Raw genomic sequence first — 17,526 nt, forward strand, 5'->3', positions numbered from 1 at the left:
TAAACAAATAAATAATAATAATAATACATAGCTTTAAATGCTTTAAATATATCCTGGCTTGTTGTGTTTTATGGTTTTAACTGAACTGCCTAGAGAATGTAACAGGCAGTATAGAAATTAAAATAAATAGAATATTATTATTGCCTCAACAGGACTCCCATCCCCCTACTCCGACTTGCCAGGAGAAAAGGGGGGAGGGGGGAGGCGCCTTTCCCGCCTTTTTATCAACTGCCACTTTTTACGCTCCGCCCACCACGGCCACGCCCCACTCTCCCCTCCCTCTCTCAGCCGCTTGCAGCGCTTGGCCCATAGAGGCGGACAAATGGTAGAGTGGCGACACCCGCCGAAGAAACCCTAGCCGCTCTAGCCTTCGAAGTCTCTATGCCCGTCCCTGAGATTGGCACTAAAGAGAAGACAAGGCCAGTTCCGGTTCGTACCGGAAGTGCCCCTAGTTGGGGGTGCCGCTCTAGCCCCCTCGCGTCTATGGTGTCGCCATCCTCTTCCTCCTTGGAGGGTCGGGGGTCCGAGCCAGCGCCCCTCCCCCGCCATGGAGGCTGCTGGGTTGTTCCCCAACCGGGACCAGTGAGTATTAAACCCCCCCAAATGCCCCATAACCTTCAGGGACCCTCTGAGCTCCATCGGAATAACTGCCAAAGACCCCCCCCAATGTTTCAGCCCCCCTACTCCCAGGGCTCCCCCAATCTCTTTAAAAGTAGTCAAAGCCCCCCCCCCCCCACAATTCCAGACACCCCCACCCTCTTCCTGCATCAAGGTCTCTGCCCCTTCCTCTTAACCCCCCCTTTAAAAACTGCCAAAGACCCCCCCAATGTTTCAGCCCCCCTACTCCCAGGGCTCACCCCCTCTTTAAAAGTAGTCAAAGCCCCCCCAATTCCAGACACCCCCACCCTCTTCCTGCATCAAGGTCTCTGCCCCTCCTCTTAACCCCCTTTAAAAACTGCCAAAGACCCCCCCCCCAATATTTCAGCCCCCCTACTCCCAGGGCTCCCCCCTCTTTAAAAGTAGTCAAAGCCCCCCCCCACAATTCCAGACACCCCCACCCTCTTCCTGCATCAAGGTCTCTGCCCCTCCTCTTAACCCCCCTTTAAAAACTGCCAAAGACCCCCCCAATATTTCACCCCCCCCTACTCCCAGGGCTCACCCCTTCTTTAAAAGTAGTCAAATCCCCCCCCCACAATTCCAGACACCCCCACCCTCTTCCTGCATCAAGGTCTCTGCCCCTCCTCTTAACCCCCCCCTTTAAAAACTGCCAAAAACCCCTCCAATATTTCAGCCCCCCTACTCCCAGGGCTCACCCCCTCTTCAAAAGTAGTCAAAGCCCCCCCCACAATTCCAGACACCCCCACCCTCTTCCTGCATCAAGGTCTCTGCTCCCTCCTCTTAACCCCCCCCTTTAAAAACTGCCAAAAACCCCTCCAATATTTCAGCCCCCCTACTCCCAGGGCTCACCCTCCTCTTCAAAAGTAGTCAACCCCCCCCAATTCCAGACACCCCCACCCCCTTCCTGCATCAAGGTCTCTGCCCCCTCCTCTTAACCCCCCCTTTAAAAACTGCCAAAGACCCCCCCAATATTTCAGCCCCCCTACTCCCAGGGCTCACCCCCTCTTCAAAAGTAGTCAAAGCCCCCCCCCACAATTCCAGACACCCCCACCCTCTTCCTGCATCAAGGTCTCTGCCCCTCCTCTTAACCCCCCCCTTTAAAAACTGCCAAAAACCCCTCCAATATTTCAGCCCCCCTACTCCCAGGGCTCACCCCCTCTTCAAAAGTAGTCAAAGCCCCCCCCACAATTCCAGACACCCCCACCCTCTTCCTGCATCAAGGTCTCTGCTCCCTCCTCTTAACCCCCCCCTTTAAAAACTGCCAAAAACCCCTCCAATATTTCAGCCCCCCTACTCCCAGGGCTCACCCTCCTCTTCAAAAGTAGTCAACCCCCCCCAATTCCAGACACCCCCACCCCCTTCCTGCATCAAGGTCTCTGCCCCCTCCTCTTAACCCCCCCTTTAAAAACTGCCAAAGACCCCCCAATATTTCAGCCCCCCTACTCCCAGGGCTCACTCCCCTCTTTAAAAGTAGTCAAAGCCCCCCCACAATTCCAGATACCCCCACCCCCCTTCCTGCATCAAGGTCTCTGCCCCCCCTCTTAACCCCCCCTTTAAAAACTGCCAAAGACCCCCCCAATATTTCAGCCCCCCTACTCCCAGGGTTCACTGGCTAAGAGCTGATGGGAATTGTTGTCCAAAACATCTGTAGGACCACAAATGCCCCATCCCTAAACTGGGAACCCGTCCCATAAATGCACCTGGCTTAAACTTCCGTAAATCCATCCATCTTGGATGGGTCAGTTTCTCCATTCAAAAGACAAAGAAAAAAGAGTTCCAGATTTAAGCTACCAGGTGTCAGGGTTTTTTTTTCCCAGGTGGCCCTAAGCGCCTGTCTCGGATGTGAGGAGGGAATTGGAGGGTGTGTGTGGGGTGGGGGGGCAGATCCCACCCATGTCTTTGTTCTGTGGGCTTGGCACCGGGAGAGAATGGCAAAGATTATCCTCGTGTGCGGCAAAAAAGATGTTACTAGTGACATCTTGGTAAAAGCTGTTGTAGATGCAAGCTTAACTTGCAATCCTACTCTCTAGAAACATCTCTGTGGAGGAAAGGTTTCCTTCGCATCCCGGCCCGAACGAGGAGATGAGTTCGAACCAGGACAACAACGAGAACGGAGCTCAGGGGGACAATTTTGAAGATCCGAGCCAGCTGTGGAAGGTACCGAAACCGGAAAAGGATGGAACCCAAGGAATACACCTGCAAAACATGAACAAGGATTCCAGAAGGAGCAGGAAAAAATGGGAAACTTGGCTTTGCCGCTCAGTAGCCCGGGTAAAGTATGTGACGATGGGTCGCCCTGGAGTGGTTCAGCTGGACATCAGGAAAAACTTCCTGACTGTTAGAGCAGTGCGACAATGGAATCAGTGACCTAGGGAGGTTGTGGGCTCTCCCACACTAGAGGCCTTCAAGAGGCAGCTGGACAAGCATCTGTCGGGGATGCTTTAGGGTGGATTCCTGCATTGAGCAGGGGGTTGGACTAGATGGCCTTGTAGGCCCCTTCCAACTCTGCTATTCTATGCTTCTATGATTCTTTGAGGCCTTGTCCCGTCAGATGCAACCAGCCTTGTAACGAAGTCCACAAAAGTGATGTACCTACATTTTTTTTAAAAAAAAACCTAGCCTGCTCCTCTGCGGCCAGCATAAAAACGTTGGATGCGGGCCTCTTAATTAATTAGTTAGTTACATTTATATCCCACAACCCTGTGAGGTAGATTAGGCTGAGAGCCAGCGACTGGCCCAAAGCCACCCAGTGAGGACTGGAACCCGGGTCTCCTGAGTAGTTCCAAAAGCCTGCCGAAATAAAGAAGTTTTTGCCTGCCTCCGAAAGTGTAGCACAGAGGGAGCCAGTCTGGCATCCCTGGGAAGGGAGTTCCAGAGCACCGGAGCAGCCACCGAGAAGGCCCTGTCCCTCCCACGTACCCATCAGGGTCTGAGAGAAAGGCCTCCCCACAAGATCTCAGAGCACAGGCAGGCTCATATGGGAGACTACGGCCTTTCAGATAACCTTTAAGGTTATCTGAAGGAAGCCTCCTCCCATATGTACCTGCCCGGACCCTCAGGGGTCCTTCTCCGTGAGCCCCTGCCAAAGGAAGTGAGGCAGGTGGCTACCAGGAGCAGGGCCTTCTCTGCTGTGGCACCCCGGCTGTGGAATGAGCTCCCTAAGGAGGTTCGCTTGGCACCTACATTATATGCTTTTAGACGCCAGGTGAAGACCTTTTTATTCTCCCAGCATTTGAACAGTCTATAAATAAATTTTAACTTGGTGTTTTAAATTCGTAATTTTGCATTGCTGCTGTTTTTATCTGGTTGAGCTTTTATATTGTATTTTATATTATGGTTTTATACTGCTGTTTTATACTTTGAATGGTTTTAATTTTTGTGAACCGCCCAGAGAGCTCCGGCTATTGGGCGGTATAGAAATGTAATAAATAAATAAATAAATAAATTTAAGCACCAAGACGCTGGCATATTAAACACTGACACCCTACTCCGCGTTCAGCTTGCCTGGCCGTGGGAGGGCCGTTGCAGGGAAGGGGTGGGGGCGAATGAGGAGACGGTCCTGAAGTCCCATCGTTGGTGGGGCTTTGTGGTGACACTAGCCAGAGGTGGGCTTACGAGGCAATATTAGCCTATTCAATGGCCCCCTCAATTTGGCGCTTCTTGCTGGAGACATTAGGGTGTGCCTGGGCACACCCCTTGAACACGCCTATGTCCACAACTGATATGCAGGCCCTATGAAACGGAATCCTTCGGCTGAAAGAGGTTTCTATACTCCAGGGCTTGGAGATACGGCTGAAGCCTTGATGGGGTGGAGGAGGATTTTGAAGGGGGATTGATAGAGATCCGAAGTGGCCCTACGCCGGTCTCTCGGGAGGCAGTTCCAGGTGTAAGGGGCAGCGAGGGAGACACAAGGAAGTCTGTTGATGGAGGAGGTGGGCTGTGTGTGTGTTTGTGGAGTTGGAGGAGCGAAGATTGGCAGGCCAGGATGCGTTTGGACCTAAGAGCAGGATGGACGATGTTTGGGTAGCCCAGTCCCCGGAGGTCTTTGAAGGTAAGGATAAGAAGTCCTGGCCGGATTTGGGAGCGGGCCTGCAGCCAGCGTAGGGATTTTAAAGAGAGGAGGCGGAGTGGTGAGAGACGACTGTGGCTTTAGCCGCTGAGCGCCGGAGAGATGGAATAGCGTTGTCTTTCTCTCATTGAAGGAGCGTCCGGAGTTATGTGCCTATGGTTCACGGTGCCTCTACAAGCACGACATCCAGGAATTTTTGGCCATGAAGCCACCGGACCTCGGAGACCGGTGCGTGGCCTTTGAGACATTCGGCAAGTGTCCCTCTGGCGTCGCCTGCCGGTTCTCCAGAGCCCACGTGGGAGAGGACTACAAAAACCTTGTCAACGTGGACCTCTGGAAGCAGTGGGAAGGGAAGCAAGTGAAGAACAGACTCTCGGAGGAACTTTTCAAGAAGGTGCAAACGGTGGAGTTTTCCTTGGACCGTTCCGTGGAGTACATGTCGGCCGCGCCCATGTCCCGCTGCGCAGAGGGTCCCGGGGGTCACGCGTCGGCGGACACCACAGCGGTCCGAACGTCCGGCACCGTGACAGACGAAGATATCGTGAGACTGAGACCGTGCGAGAAACGAAAGGTACGGGACCCGTCCGTTTGCTGCGGAGCGCGACGGCGCGATCTGGGCGTAGAAACTTAATTTTCGCCTCCGCCTTGGTTCGAGCGCTGTTCTTTTTAAGGTGCCGACCTCTAGATGTGGATTTGCCTCCCTCGTCCCTCACTATTTCTCTCTTTTCCCTCGTAGCTGGATTTCCGCAACAAGCTGTGCTTTTCCTCGACAGAAAGGGTAGGTTAGTGGACTCCTGACTTATCGTTCTCTTTTATTTGTTTTAACCGCTCTTTTGCTGTGTGTGATTTTTATGGCTTCCAAAGTTTTAAACTGATTTTTTTTAACAAAAAATGTTGTAAGCCGCCTGGTGAGAGCTTCTGCCATGGACGGCGACTGAGAAAAGTTTACAATAAAATGTTTTAAGTAAATACGCTGCCTGTAGCCAGAAAAGCAAGGGGGGGAACTCTGAACGGGATGCGGGAGGGTCAGGAAACGATTCTCGCCACCTCCTGTCCCCACGGCCCTCCCCCTGGCCTCAGGGGGACTGAGGCGCTGTTTCCGCTCAGTGCAGGGATCCAGGCCGGTCCCTGCTTGGATACCTTAGCATCCACACAGGTCTTGTCCTCACGCCGCTCTGCCTCGCATCTCGCTTCTGGGTTTCAGATCAGCAAAATCCCGTTTCGGAGGATATGCAAGCAGTTCGGGGCCGACATCACCTGCACGGAGAAGACGATGTGCGATCATTTGGTTAACGGGAGGATGTCTCAGTGGGCGCGGCTGGAGCGGCACCACACGGAAGATGTCTTTGGCGTCCAGGTAGATCGATGCCGACAGGGCAGGGAGAAGGGAGCGTAGGGATACAAGTAGCACTGCTGGATCAGACCACGCATGATACACCATGCCCAGAATTCAAGAAACCCCCCCCATCCAGAGGTATTCAGAGGTCATAGAATCCTAGAATCGCAGAGTTGGAAGGGGCCTCTAAGGCCATCGAGTCCAACCCCCTGCTCAATGCAGGAATCCACCTTCAAGCATCCCTGACAGATGGTTGTCCAGCTGCCTCTTGAAAGCCTCTAGGGTGGGAGAGCCCACCACCTCCCTAGGTCACTGGTTCCATTGTTGTACTGCTCTAACAGTCAGGAAGTTTTTCCTGGTGCTTTGTCGTACTGCTCTAACTGCCAGGAAGTTTTTCCTGATGTCCAGCCAGAATCTGGCTTCCTGTAACTTGAGACCCTTATTCCATGTCCTGCACTTTGCACTGATCGAGAAGGAATCCTAGCCCTCCTCTGTGGCTTGCATCTGAACATAGACTTCCACTCATAGCTCTTAGTACTAAGATTCTAGCATTTACACAGCGCCTACAATGCTCTGCGCGCTATAGAGCTATTAATAGTCAGGACTGCCGCTGCCCTCTTAAGACACACTGCAAAAAGAAAGAGGCACGCGCGGAGGGAAGACGTGAGCCAGTTTTAGAGCGGCTGCTCTTTCATTGGCCGAAGGAGGTGGCCCGTGTGGTCTTGCCTTTGCCGGGACCTGGGGGGCAGAAAAAGCCTCTCCGAAGTAGTCCTCGGCCCTAGCCAACGGCAGAGGCTGGTCCGAGCATCACTTCTGTTCTGCAGTTGCCAGAGCTGAGCACTCTTCCTGGCCAGGAAGGAAGGGATCCATCTCCCTGCATTAATAGAAGTATGGCTTCCAAATCACGCGAGGTCCTGGTTCCTCTCTATTCAGCCCTGGTTAGGCCTCCTCTAGAGTATTGCGTCCAGTTCTGGGCTCCACACTTCAAGAAGGACGCAGACAAGCTGGAGTGTGTTCAGAGGAGGGCAACCAGGATGATCAGGGGTCTGGAAACAAAGCCCTATGAAGAGAGACAGAAAGAACTGGGCCTGTTTAGCCTGGAGAAGAGAAGATTGAGGGGAGACATGAGAGCACTCTTCAAATGCTTGAAAGGTTGTCGCACAGAGGAGGGCCAGGATCTCTTCTCGATCCTCCCAGAGTGCAGGACACGGAATAACGGGCTCAAGTTAAAGGAAACCAGATTCCAGCTGGACATCAGGAAAAACTTCCTAACTGTTAGAGCAGTGCGACGGTGGAATCAGTTACCTAGGGAGGTGGTGGGCTCTCCCACCCTAGAGGCCTTCAAGAGGCAGCTGGACAACCACCTGTCAGGGATGCTTTAGGGTGGATTCCTGCATTGAGCAGGGGGTTGGACTCGATGGCCTTGTAGGCCCCTTCCAACTCTGCTATTCTGTGATTCTATGTTCTTCCGCTGGCCAATAGATGGAACCCCCTTGAGTGCCTCCTAGCCCTTGGCTAATAACCCTTGCTGGCCTTCTCCTCCAGGACTCTGATTCGTCCCCTTTTTAAGCAGTCTTAGCCAGGGGCCGTCACCAGCTCTGGCAAACAGAAAAAGGCGGAAAGAGCAGAGCTACTGCACTCGGGGGGTAGCGGTTGTGCCTCTCGTCTCCTTAGGCGGCACGTGCGCAAGACGGGCTTCCGTGCGTTCGCAGCCGGGGTGACCCTTGGCCTCTCTGTCCCTCTGCAGCTGATCGGCACGGCGCCGACCGACATGATCCGATGCGCGGAGCTGATCCAACAGACCCTCGAAGTCGATTTTGTGGAAGTCTGCGTCGATAACCCCTGGAACATGTTCCACGATGAGGTAGCGTTGTCGCATCCCTACGGCTTTCTGAAGTATTCTGGTATTTCTTCATAGCGCACTGGGACGGAAGCCTCCCACCTGTGATGGCCACCCGTTTGGATGGCTCTGAAAGGGGGCTGGATCAATTCCTGGAGGCCACGGCTATCCATGGCCACTAGCCCTGATGATTGCGTGCTGACTCCAGTATTCGAGGCAGTAAGCCTGTGTGAACCAGTTGCTGGGGAACATGGGCGGGAGGGTGCTGTTGCACCATGTCCTGCTTATTCATCCCTGGCCGATGGCTGGTCGGCCCCTGTGTGAACAGAGTGCTGGACTGGATGGACCCTTGGTCTGATCCAGCCTCAGGGCTCCTCTGATGTCCTGATGTCCTGCAAGGCAGACCAAGGTGCAGTCCGCTTCCTCTGACTTAACTGGCCACGGCCTCCTTATTCCCCCAAACTCTCGAGAGCTGCAGGAATTAATTTGAGAAGGAGGAAGCACTTTTCGCAACCTCTGTCTCATGTCAGACCTCTTACTCTTCCTTCAAATATTCTACAGCCAGGAGATTTAAAACACTTTTACAGGGTGACAGTTTTTTTTTAGAAACGTGTCTTTCAATGTGCGTGGAAGATGACTTCCTTGGATTGGTGAAAAATGATGATAACCCCTAGATTCCAGGAATGTAATGCTCCGTTTCTCTGGCCAGAAGCCACAGAGAAAAACTTCCTGACTGTTAGAGCAGTGCGACAATGGAACCAGTGACCTAGGGAGGTTGTGGGCTCTCCCACACTAGGGGCCTTCAAGAGGCAGCAGGACAACCCTCTGTCAGGGATGCTTTAGGGTGAATTCCTGCATTGAGCAGGGGGTTGGACTCGATGGCCTTGTAGGCCCCTTCCAACCCTGCTATTCTATGATTCTATAGGTGAGAAGAGGAAAGTTCCTCTGGGTTGGAAGGCTAGGAGAAGGTGCCTTTGATCTGTCCATATCTGCTTCATCCTCCGCTCTTTCTCTTCCTAGGGTGAGGGCAGTAACAAACTGGACCACAACTTTAGATGGAAGCTCGAAGGCATGAACTATGTACGTCGTGGGTCTTCTCTCGGCTGTGCTGGGTTATTTGTTTGTTTGTCTATTAGTTACATTTATATCTGGCCTCTTCATCGGAGGAGCCCAAAGCGGCATACATGATCCTCCTCTCCACTCTATCCTCACAACAACCCTTTGAGGTAGGTCAGGCTGAGAGTTAGTGACTGGCCTACCCAGCGAGCTTCCTGACCGAGCGGGGATCGGGCACAAAGGACTTTCTGTAACTGCTCTAACCTTCCTCGTACTTACTTTGAATAACTTTGTGTCATCTGCAGCTCTGCTGCAATACCAGGCTATAGTTCTCTCAGGCCAACGGAAGATCTCTCCCTGGTCTGGGCTTCCCCTCTTCTCAAGTGGACAAGGGTAGGGCTTCTCATGCCTCCACTGGAGGAAACCTCCTCGAAGGAGGAACTAGATCTCCCAGAGATCAAGAGCAGCCCAGAACAGTCCATGTCAGAACACCAGGTGGAGCCTGGTCTCTCAGGGGAGGTGGCCTCAGGTCTGTCCCTGCGAGGGGCAGGGGACTCCGTTGCTAACACAGAGGAGCGTGGCCGCCCTCAAAAGGCAGGCGAATCGGGCTCCTTTGGGCAGGAGTGCTTGATTCCAAAGGGGCACTCCTCCGCAGGAAAGGACTCCTCTCGCCAGAGGGCTCTCATTTGCTATAGCTGAGCCCTGAGTGGGGCTCAGGAGGCTCCGGCTACATTAGCCTTCATTTTCAGCCTAGCTGGTGCTGGAAGCAACGCCATTGCTGCAACGCTCCGTCTTTGCCTAGTTTAGACTCACCCAGCTGAAGCGGGACAAAGCTCCGCTTCCCTCAGCTGTGCAGGGGATAGGCCTTCGGCGTCCGGTCCCCAAACCCACCACTGACCCGCAACAAGTGATTACCATTGATTCTGCCATTCCTTTACTCCCACCTTAAGGAGCCTTTGGGGGAAAGGTTCGGTCAGAAAGCTTTCCGAAGAAGCGTGTATTTTGTCAAGCATGGAATGGATTCCTGAAGCCCCCTTTTGCCCCCGTCTTCTCACTCTTTCTCTCCCTCCCTCCCTCCTCCAGGTCCTGGATGTTCCATTGGCCTTGAAGATGTGCACTGGGTACAGCAAAAGGCTGTTGCCTCACGAAATAATTCCCAGCCTCCGGGACTGCGGAGTCTCTTTGGTCACGGTATGGTAATCTCCTTGCCCCTTCCGGGGCACCTATTCAGAGGAAGGATTTGACTTTGGTTTTACGCACCCCGTTTCACCAGCGCCGCTCCAGTGGTCTTACTGGGTATAAGGCAGGTCTCCTACATCCCCCTCGTGCCAGTTACATCACCGGTACCCTCTTGTAACCGGGCTCTGCAGAGCCTGGTTAAGGTCTGTGTAAGCAAAACCATTGCTACGGCTCCCCCCATTTAGAAAAAGGGGTACCCTGCCTTTCTGCCTGTATGCCCCGGCCGTGTTCTTTCAGTATTTTTTATTTATTTATTATTATTTTATTTATTGCATTTGTATACCGCCCTGTAGCCGAAGCTCTCAGGATAACCAAGTAACTTACAGCACGTTCAGGCGTACCCAATAAAGGTGGACCAGACCACGAAGGCTGCATCCCAGCAGCCCTAGCGCTAGGAGCCCTGGCAGTTACGGCCGTCATTGTAGAACAGGCACCAATGAAATCAGCGCTTACATGCCTGCATCGCCCCATTTTGCTTTCTGCATCGCTTTCATGGCTAACCCTACTGCCCCTGTTTTGGGAGAAGGTGTTTCAGGTAATCGATCAGAATCAGATTCAGAATGAGAAGACGCAGCGCCAGACGCCAGCCAGCCTGGACCAGTGGGGGAGGAAGCTCTCACGGGCGATTCCCCAGCTGGGAGTCAGCCCTCTCCAGAGCTTACCTCCTCAAGGCCAAATCCTACATACTCAGGGGGAAGTGAGTTTACTTGCGAAGGAGAGCGCCCCGACAAGCTAGCTGATGCTAGGGTCCACCGGAAGCTGAAACGCACAGAGCGGAAGAAAGCTCACTTGCCACGGAGTGTGTAGGATTTGGCCTTGAGGAGATAAGCTCTGAAGAGGTCTGACTCCCAGCTGGAGCATCGCCCGTGAGAGCTTCCTCCCCCACTGGTCCAGGCTGGCTGGTGTCTGGTGCCGCCGCCTCTATTTCTGATTCTGATGGATTACTTGAAACACCTTCTCCCAAAACAGGGGCAGTAGGGTTAGCCGTGACAATCGCCATGCCTGCTATACCTCTACAGTCAACACAGGGGAGGCGGAAGCCTTCCAGGACGGCTGCACCATCAGGCAGCGGCACCACAACAATCACAACCTGAGGGGTGTAATGGCGCTTCCATGAAGGAGGAGAAACGGATGCTTCGTATGGGGAAATTGCAAGCGGGGATTTTGAAAGCTCTGCGGTAAGCATGCTCTGCTAAGAAGAGCAAAAATCGCTCCCAAAAATTAATGCAAAACACGAATCAGCAGTCCAGAGCAGCCATAGAGCTCGCTGGCTAGAGTGGCCCCACCTAGTTAGGCAACTCTGTACTGGAAGCTCTATGCTAGGGTGACCGTATGAAGAGGAGGACCGGGCTCCTGTATCTTTAACAGTTGCATAGAAAAGGGAATTTCAGCAGGTGTCATTTGTATATATGGAGAACCTGGTGAAATTTCTTCTCCATCATAACAGTTAAAGATGCAGGTGCCCGGCCCTCTTTTAAATCTGGTCACAGTATAGCTGCAGTATAGCTCCTGCAGCTTTAACTGTTGTGATGAAGAGGGAATTTCACCAGGTTCTCCATATATACAAATGACACCTGCTGAAATTCCTTTTTCTATGCAACTGTTAAAGATACAGGAGCCCTGTCCTCCTTTTCATACTCTATGCCTTAACCCCTTAACCCCAGACTCGTGTCAGACAACACTTTTAGCCATGGTTAGTGCTGCTAACCACGTTGCTCAACATGGTTAGTGGGCCTAACCACAATGTGGTTAACGGGGCAGATGGTTCGGGGAAAATGTGTGTCAGACAACACCGTTAACCATGGTTAAGCATTCCGTTAACCATGGTTTAGCGTGTCGTATGAATGGGGCCACGCAGGGCAGCTTTCAGCAGTGCCTCTGGGATGCCTATTGCCTGCTCCTGCCCTTTGGCCACAGACACACACACACACACCGGAGTTCCGTCGCCTCTGAATCCGACAGGCGCACGGAGGAGCTGCCGTGCGCCATAGATGCCGACGGACCTCTCTCCCCTGCGTTCCGACCCCCAAAGGCCCCCAAAGCGCTGCGTTTTCGTGCATGGATCTGTGGCCCAGGAGCCAACTGTAATTTCTCTGACCTTCCCAGCTTCACGGCCAAATGAAACAGAAGAAGAATAAAAAGAAGTCTGTAGACTTGGGTTACATCGCGGATTGCGCCCGGATCGCCAGCCCCATGCCTCTTTTCGGTAGGTGGCTTTGGGTCAGCGCCTCTTAGGTTCTGCGGGCGGATTTCAGCCGCTTCATGCCAGCTCCTGGCTTTTTTCCTGCTGGATCCGATACGGCAAGATAAATATTTTGCATTTGGGGGCGGCTCGCTCTAGTTTGGGCTTAGCTGGTTGGCCCTTCCTGTCTTCGCTTCTCCCCTTCCACAACGCCAGAACTCGGAGTGGCTCAATGAAGTAGGGTCTGAGGAGAGCAAGGAAAGTCCATCACGTAATGCACGGAACTCACTGCCGCAAGAGATAGTGATGGCTACAACTAATGGACCAAGTCGAGGAGGAGGAGGAGAGGTTTTTCCCTTGGCTATGAGCCACGATAGCTAAACAGAAACTCCCCTCTTCAGAGGCAGCCGATCTTTGAATGCCGGCTGTTAGGGGGCCACAGCAGAGAAGGCCTCTTCTCTTCAGGCCCTGAGCGTGGGCTTCCCTGGGATTCTGGGCTGGATGGGGCCACCGAATTCTGACCCAGCAGCGCTCCTCCATTTTGTACATGGGCCTGACACCAAGGAGACCACAGAGGACCACGCCCCAACTCATTCCTTCCTGGCTCCTCCTTTATCACCCACACCTGCCACGAGTAAGAAACCCATCTTGTGTTTCCGCTTTTTATTGACCCCTGGCTCCTTCCTTCCTTCCTTCCTTCTGGTGCAGGAAACAGGGATATTTACTCTTTCGAAGACTTTAATCTAGCCATGGCGAGCGGAGTTTCGGGGGTGTTAATTACTAGGTAAGTGTCTCCTCCTCAACCCCCTTTTTTCTTCCATGCGGTTTTAAATAAAAGCATGGAAAATATGTCCCCTGCGAAGGAGGATTTCCCATATACAAGGGGTCTTTTCTTTCCTTTTTCAAGTCGCTTTCATGTCGGAACAGATATTTCTTGTTTTAAGCGTTTGTGACCAGCGCCTCTGGCAGAAATCCCTCTAGAGTGGCTGAGCCTCATCTTCATATTAATGGCCAAGTCTTCCTGTGTTCAGGAGCAAGAACCCAGAGCTGCTTTTCATCAGAGCAGCCATGGCTCAGTGTTGGAGCACCTGCCTTGCGTGCCCAAGGTACCGGGTTCGAACCCTGGCATCTCCGGCTAGGTCTGTTTCCAGACCCCTGATCCTCCTGGTTGCCCTCCTCTGAACACGCTCCAGCTTGTCTGCGTCCTTCTTGAAGTGTGGAGCCCAGAACTGGACGCAATACTCTAGATGAGGCCTAACCAGGGCTGAATAGAGAGGAATCAGTACTTCACGCAATTTAGAAGCTATACTTCTACCAATGCAGCCCCAACTAGCATTTGCCAGTCACTAAGTGGCAGCCTTTCCTAACCAGCGCACAGCTCTGTGGTGGACTATCGACTGTTGATACAGCTTGAAGCCAGCGGGGTGTAGGCCGAGGGGCGCGGTTCTATCTCTGCTGACTCTCCTCCTGCTGCAGGGTGTCCCCGCCCCTCAGGGGAGTGCAGCAGACCGTCCCTTTCTTCAGGGGACGGTAGAGATGTGCCGTGGCAAGGAGCATGCCAAAGGACCTCGAACGCTGCGTACATTCGCGCGAAGTCTTTGGCGTCTCGAATGGAACGGGTCTCCCAACCTGTGCAAAGCTGAGTTGAGTCTGCTAGTAAATCGTACAACGTAATATGATCACACCTCCCCCTGCAAAAAAAAATATATTAAAAGGTGGAACGATTGCACGGTGAAAGGACAGCCTGTCGTCATCTGAAAGGATGGCTTTGCGTGGAATGAGTCCCCCGGGCTAACGCAGAGATCTGTTTATTTGGAACTGAGCGTTTCCAAAGGGTGTGTGTGTCTGCTTCCAGTTTCTAGCTGATGTCCTTCACCTTTCTCCCCCCCCCCGCCCCCACCCAGGGAGGCTCTGATCAAGCCGTGGATCTTCACCGAAATCAAAGAGCAGCGGCATTGGGACATCTCGGCGCGGGAGAGGCTCGAAATGCTGAACGATTTCATTAAGCACAGCCTGGAGTTCTGGGGGTCGGACGATTCCAACGTGGAGAAGACCCGGCAGTCCCTTCTGGAATGGCTCTCGTACCTGTGCAGGTAGGGTGCTCCTCTCCTTCGCTCCTGGCTAAGCTCCTGGGTTTCCGTGGCGGGCGGGCGTCCTGCTTATCTGGGTTTAAATTAGGACCCTGCGCACGCCGGCAGGTGAAGTGTGAGGCAGGCTCAAAGGACTGCAGACTCAAGATTTGTCACTGAAATTAAACGGTGTACCCTCAGTACAGGAAAGGCTCGGGTCCAGGTTATCCTGCCTTACAATCCTGCCCGTGCTTTAAGACCTTCAGGGGAAGCCCTTCTCTCGCTCCCACCACCATCACAGGCACACCTGGTGGGAACGCGGGACAGGGCCTTCTCGGTGGCTGCTCCGGGGCTCTAGAACTCTCTTCCCAGGGAAGCGAAACTGGCTCTTTCCCTGGTGTGCTTCCAGAGGCAGGCAAAGGCTTTTCTGTTCCGGCAGGCCTTTGGCAAATAATCTGGACCTCCGTCCGCGCCAAGGACTTTTAAAATTGTCATTTTAAATGTTTTAATATTGGACTATATTTAATAATTTTTTAACTTTTGTATGTTTCTATTTATAGGTTTTTCATGTATATGTTTTAAATTTTGTGATGTCGCCTTGAGGCCTAGCATTGGGCAAAAGGCAGGATATAAATAAATAGAATCATAGAATCATAGATAGAATCATAGAATCATGTCGTACTGCTCTAACAGTCAGGAAGTTTTTCCTGATGTCCAGCCGGAATCCGGCTTCCTTTAACTTGAGCCCGTTATTCCGTGTCCTGCACTCTGGGAGGATCGAGAAGAGATCCTGGCCCTCCTCTGTGTGACAACCTTTCAAGTATTTGAAGAGTGCTATCATGTCTCCCCTTAATTTTTTATTTTATTTATTTATTAATTTCATTTCTATACCGCCCAATAGCCGAAGCTCTCTGGGCGGTTCACAAAAATTAAAACCATGAAGAGCATAATAAAACAACCAACAATTTAAAAACACAAATACAAAATACAATATAAAAAGCACAACCAGGATAAAACCACACAGAAAAAATTGATATAGGTTAAAATATGAAATTAAAACAGCAGAGTTTAATTTAAGTTAAATTAGGTGTTAAAATACTGAGAAAATAAAAAGGTCTTCAGCTGGCGATGGAAGGAAAACAATGTAGGCGTCAAGGGAACCTCTCTGGGGAGGTCGTTCCACAGCCGGGGTGCCACAGCAGAGAAGGCCCTGCTCCTAGTAGCCACCTGCCTCACTTCCTTCGGCAGGGGCTCACGGAGAAGGACCCCTGAGGATGATCTTAAGGTCCGGGCAGGACCTTCATCTTCTCTTCTCCAGGCTAAACAGGCCCAGTTCTTTCGGTCTCTCTTCATAGGGCTGGTTTCTGTGGATTGGCATCAATTCTTGATGGGTGTTGGTAACTCTCGACTTCATATCGCTCTGCCTGTAGCATATCGCTCCCTCTGGTTCATGCGAACAGGTATTCCATCAAGCCCTCTGGACCCCTTAAAGCACTACGTGATGGTTCAGAGTTATTGGCCGTATCAACAGGGTTAAAATCGCACCGGTGCTGAGCGGTGTTGTCCACCCCTTTCTTTCCCGCTGGGCAGGTATGTTCCCGTTGGCACGGTGGAGCACCTGCCTCCGACGATCAATGACAAGCCCGGCCCATACGTGTACGGAGACTACTTGGAGAACCTAATGGCCAGCCAAGAGAAGGAAGACTGGATTAAGATCAGGTGAAAGGTCCTGCGGGTTCTCAAAAGTGTTGTTTGTTGCACCTGAAAGACGAAGGGGGCAAGGTCCTATGCGATGATTCTGAGCCCCCGAATCCAGAGCCTTAACGGTCATTCCATGCAGGGTGGGAGGAGACGTTATTCACCTCCTTGGCCTCCTGCTCTGCATTTTTTGCTGGCTGGGCTTTTCCCCGCTCCTGGTGAAGGCATTTCGGAGCAGGAGGGAAGGACACTGTAGGAGGCTCAGGATAGCTCGGACCGTGGCCTCTCCAGACTCCTCCCCTCAAACCGAAACGCCCCCCCTTTTCCCTCCCCTTTCCACGTCTGCGTGTTGCGGCCTCCTCCCACCTCCTCTTCCGTGGGGCGTCTCCCCTCCACCACGAAGAGATCAAAACCCTTGGAGGATTCTCGCAAAAGCGCGGCACTGGAAACTCTAAAACAGATGCGTGTACAAATATTTCCCCCTCTCTTTCTTTTCTCCTTTCAGCAACATGTTTCTGGGTCCCAGGCCTGAATGATTCATTTTTCCAGCCAACATATAATGGAGGGCCGCGTCCACGAAGGAAGTCAGCGTTCGCACGCCGTGGGGCGTTTCTTTTCTTCCTGCTTTGAATACATTTTTTAAACCGGCGCATTCTTAATTTGGTCCTAAATTCTAAAGTTTCCTCTTGTCCGGGAGGTTTTGAGGTCTACTTGCATTTCTTTTTGCCTGTAAGAGGTGTTGAAGCTCAGCTGTGCCCCCAATATTGACCTGGGCTGCCTGGGGGATCTCACCAGCAACCTCGCGTCCTCACCAGATCCCTGGAGCGCAGGCATAGATGTCAGACTGCTAGAGCGGCACGCCGTGGAGGCTTCGGGTCCAGACCACAATTGCACCTTCCCTTCTTAGCTATAGTCAACATTACCTAAAGAAGATCATCGAGATACAAAGGGCCGGAGCAGCGACGCCGAGAACCAAATTAAACCAGAAGTTTTGACCGATGTATCACTCCGACGTTTCGTCTGTCTGTAGGCACAAAGGGCAGCGCTTAATAAAAAAATATCCCACCCCATAATTTTCTGGCATTATATCATAGAATCATAGAATAGCAGAGTTTGACGGGTCCTACAAGGCCATCGAGTCCAACCCCCTGCTCAATGCAGGAATCCACCCTAAAGCATCCCTGACAGATGGTTATCCAGCTGCCTCTTGAAGGCCTCTAGTGTGGGAGAGCCCACAACCTCCCTAGGTCACTGGTTCCACCGTGCTCTAACAGTCAGGATGTTTTTCCTGATGTCCAGCCGGAACCTGGCTTCCTTTAACTTGAGCCCGTTATTCCGTGTCCTGCACTCCGGGAGGATCGAGAAGAGATCCTGGCCCTCCTCTGTGTGACAACCTTTTAAGTATTTGAAGAGTGCTCT

General features: G+C 52.4%; 1 protein-coding gene across 2 annotated transcripts; it reads left to right on the forward strand.

Annotated features, from left to right (window-relative positions):
* Positions 1-457: 457 nt before the first annotated feature.
* On the forward strand, positions 458-17,355 carry LOC134412918 (tRNA-dihydrouridine(47) synthase [NAD(P)(+)]-like). Of its 2 annotated transcripts, XM_063146888.1 has the most exons (13): positions 458-582; positions 2,649-2,889; positions 4,821-5,258; positions 5,424-5,465; positions 5,892-6,044; positions 7,771-7,887; positions 8,884-8,943; positions 10,003-10,110; positions 12,265-12,364; positions 13,049-13,124; positions 14,245-14,433; positions 16,000-16,128; positions 16,613-17,355. In XM_063146888.1, the coding sequence occupies exons 1-13, from the start codon at positions 548-550 to the stop codon at positions 16,641-16,643; spliced, it is 1,719 nt and encodes a 572-aa protein (XP_063002958.1). In that variant the 5' UTR covers positions 458-547; the 3' UTR covers positions 16,644-17,355. The 2 variants fall into 2 exon arrangements, with proteins under 2 accessions (XP_063002958.1, XP_063002959.1); XM_063146889.1 differs by lacking the exon at positions 7,771-7,887.
* Positions 17,356-17,526: the final 171 nt, after the last annotated feature.

Source organism: Elgaria multicarinata, chromosome 23 (genome assembly GCF_023053635.1).
Source record: "Elgaria multicarinata webbii isolate HBS135686 ecotype San Diego chromosome 23, rElgMul1.1.pri, whole genome shotgun sequence".
Lineage (NCBI taxonomy): Eukaryota > Metazoa > Chordata > Lepidosauria > Squamata > Anguidae > Elgaria > Elgaria multicarinata.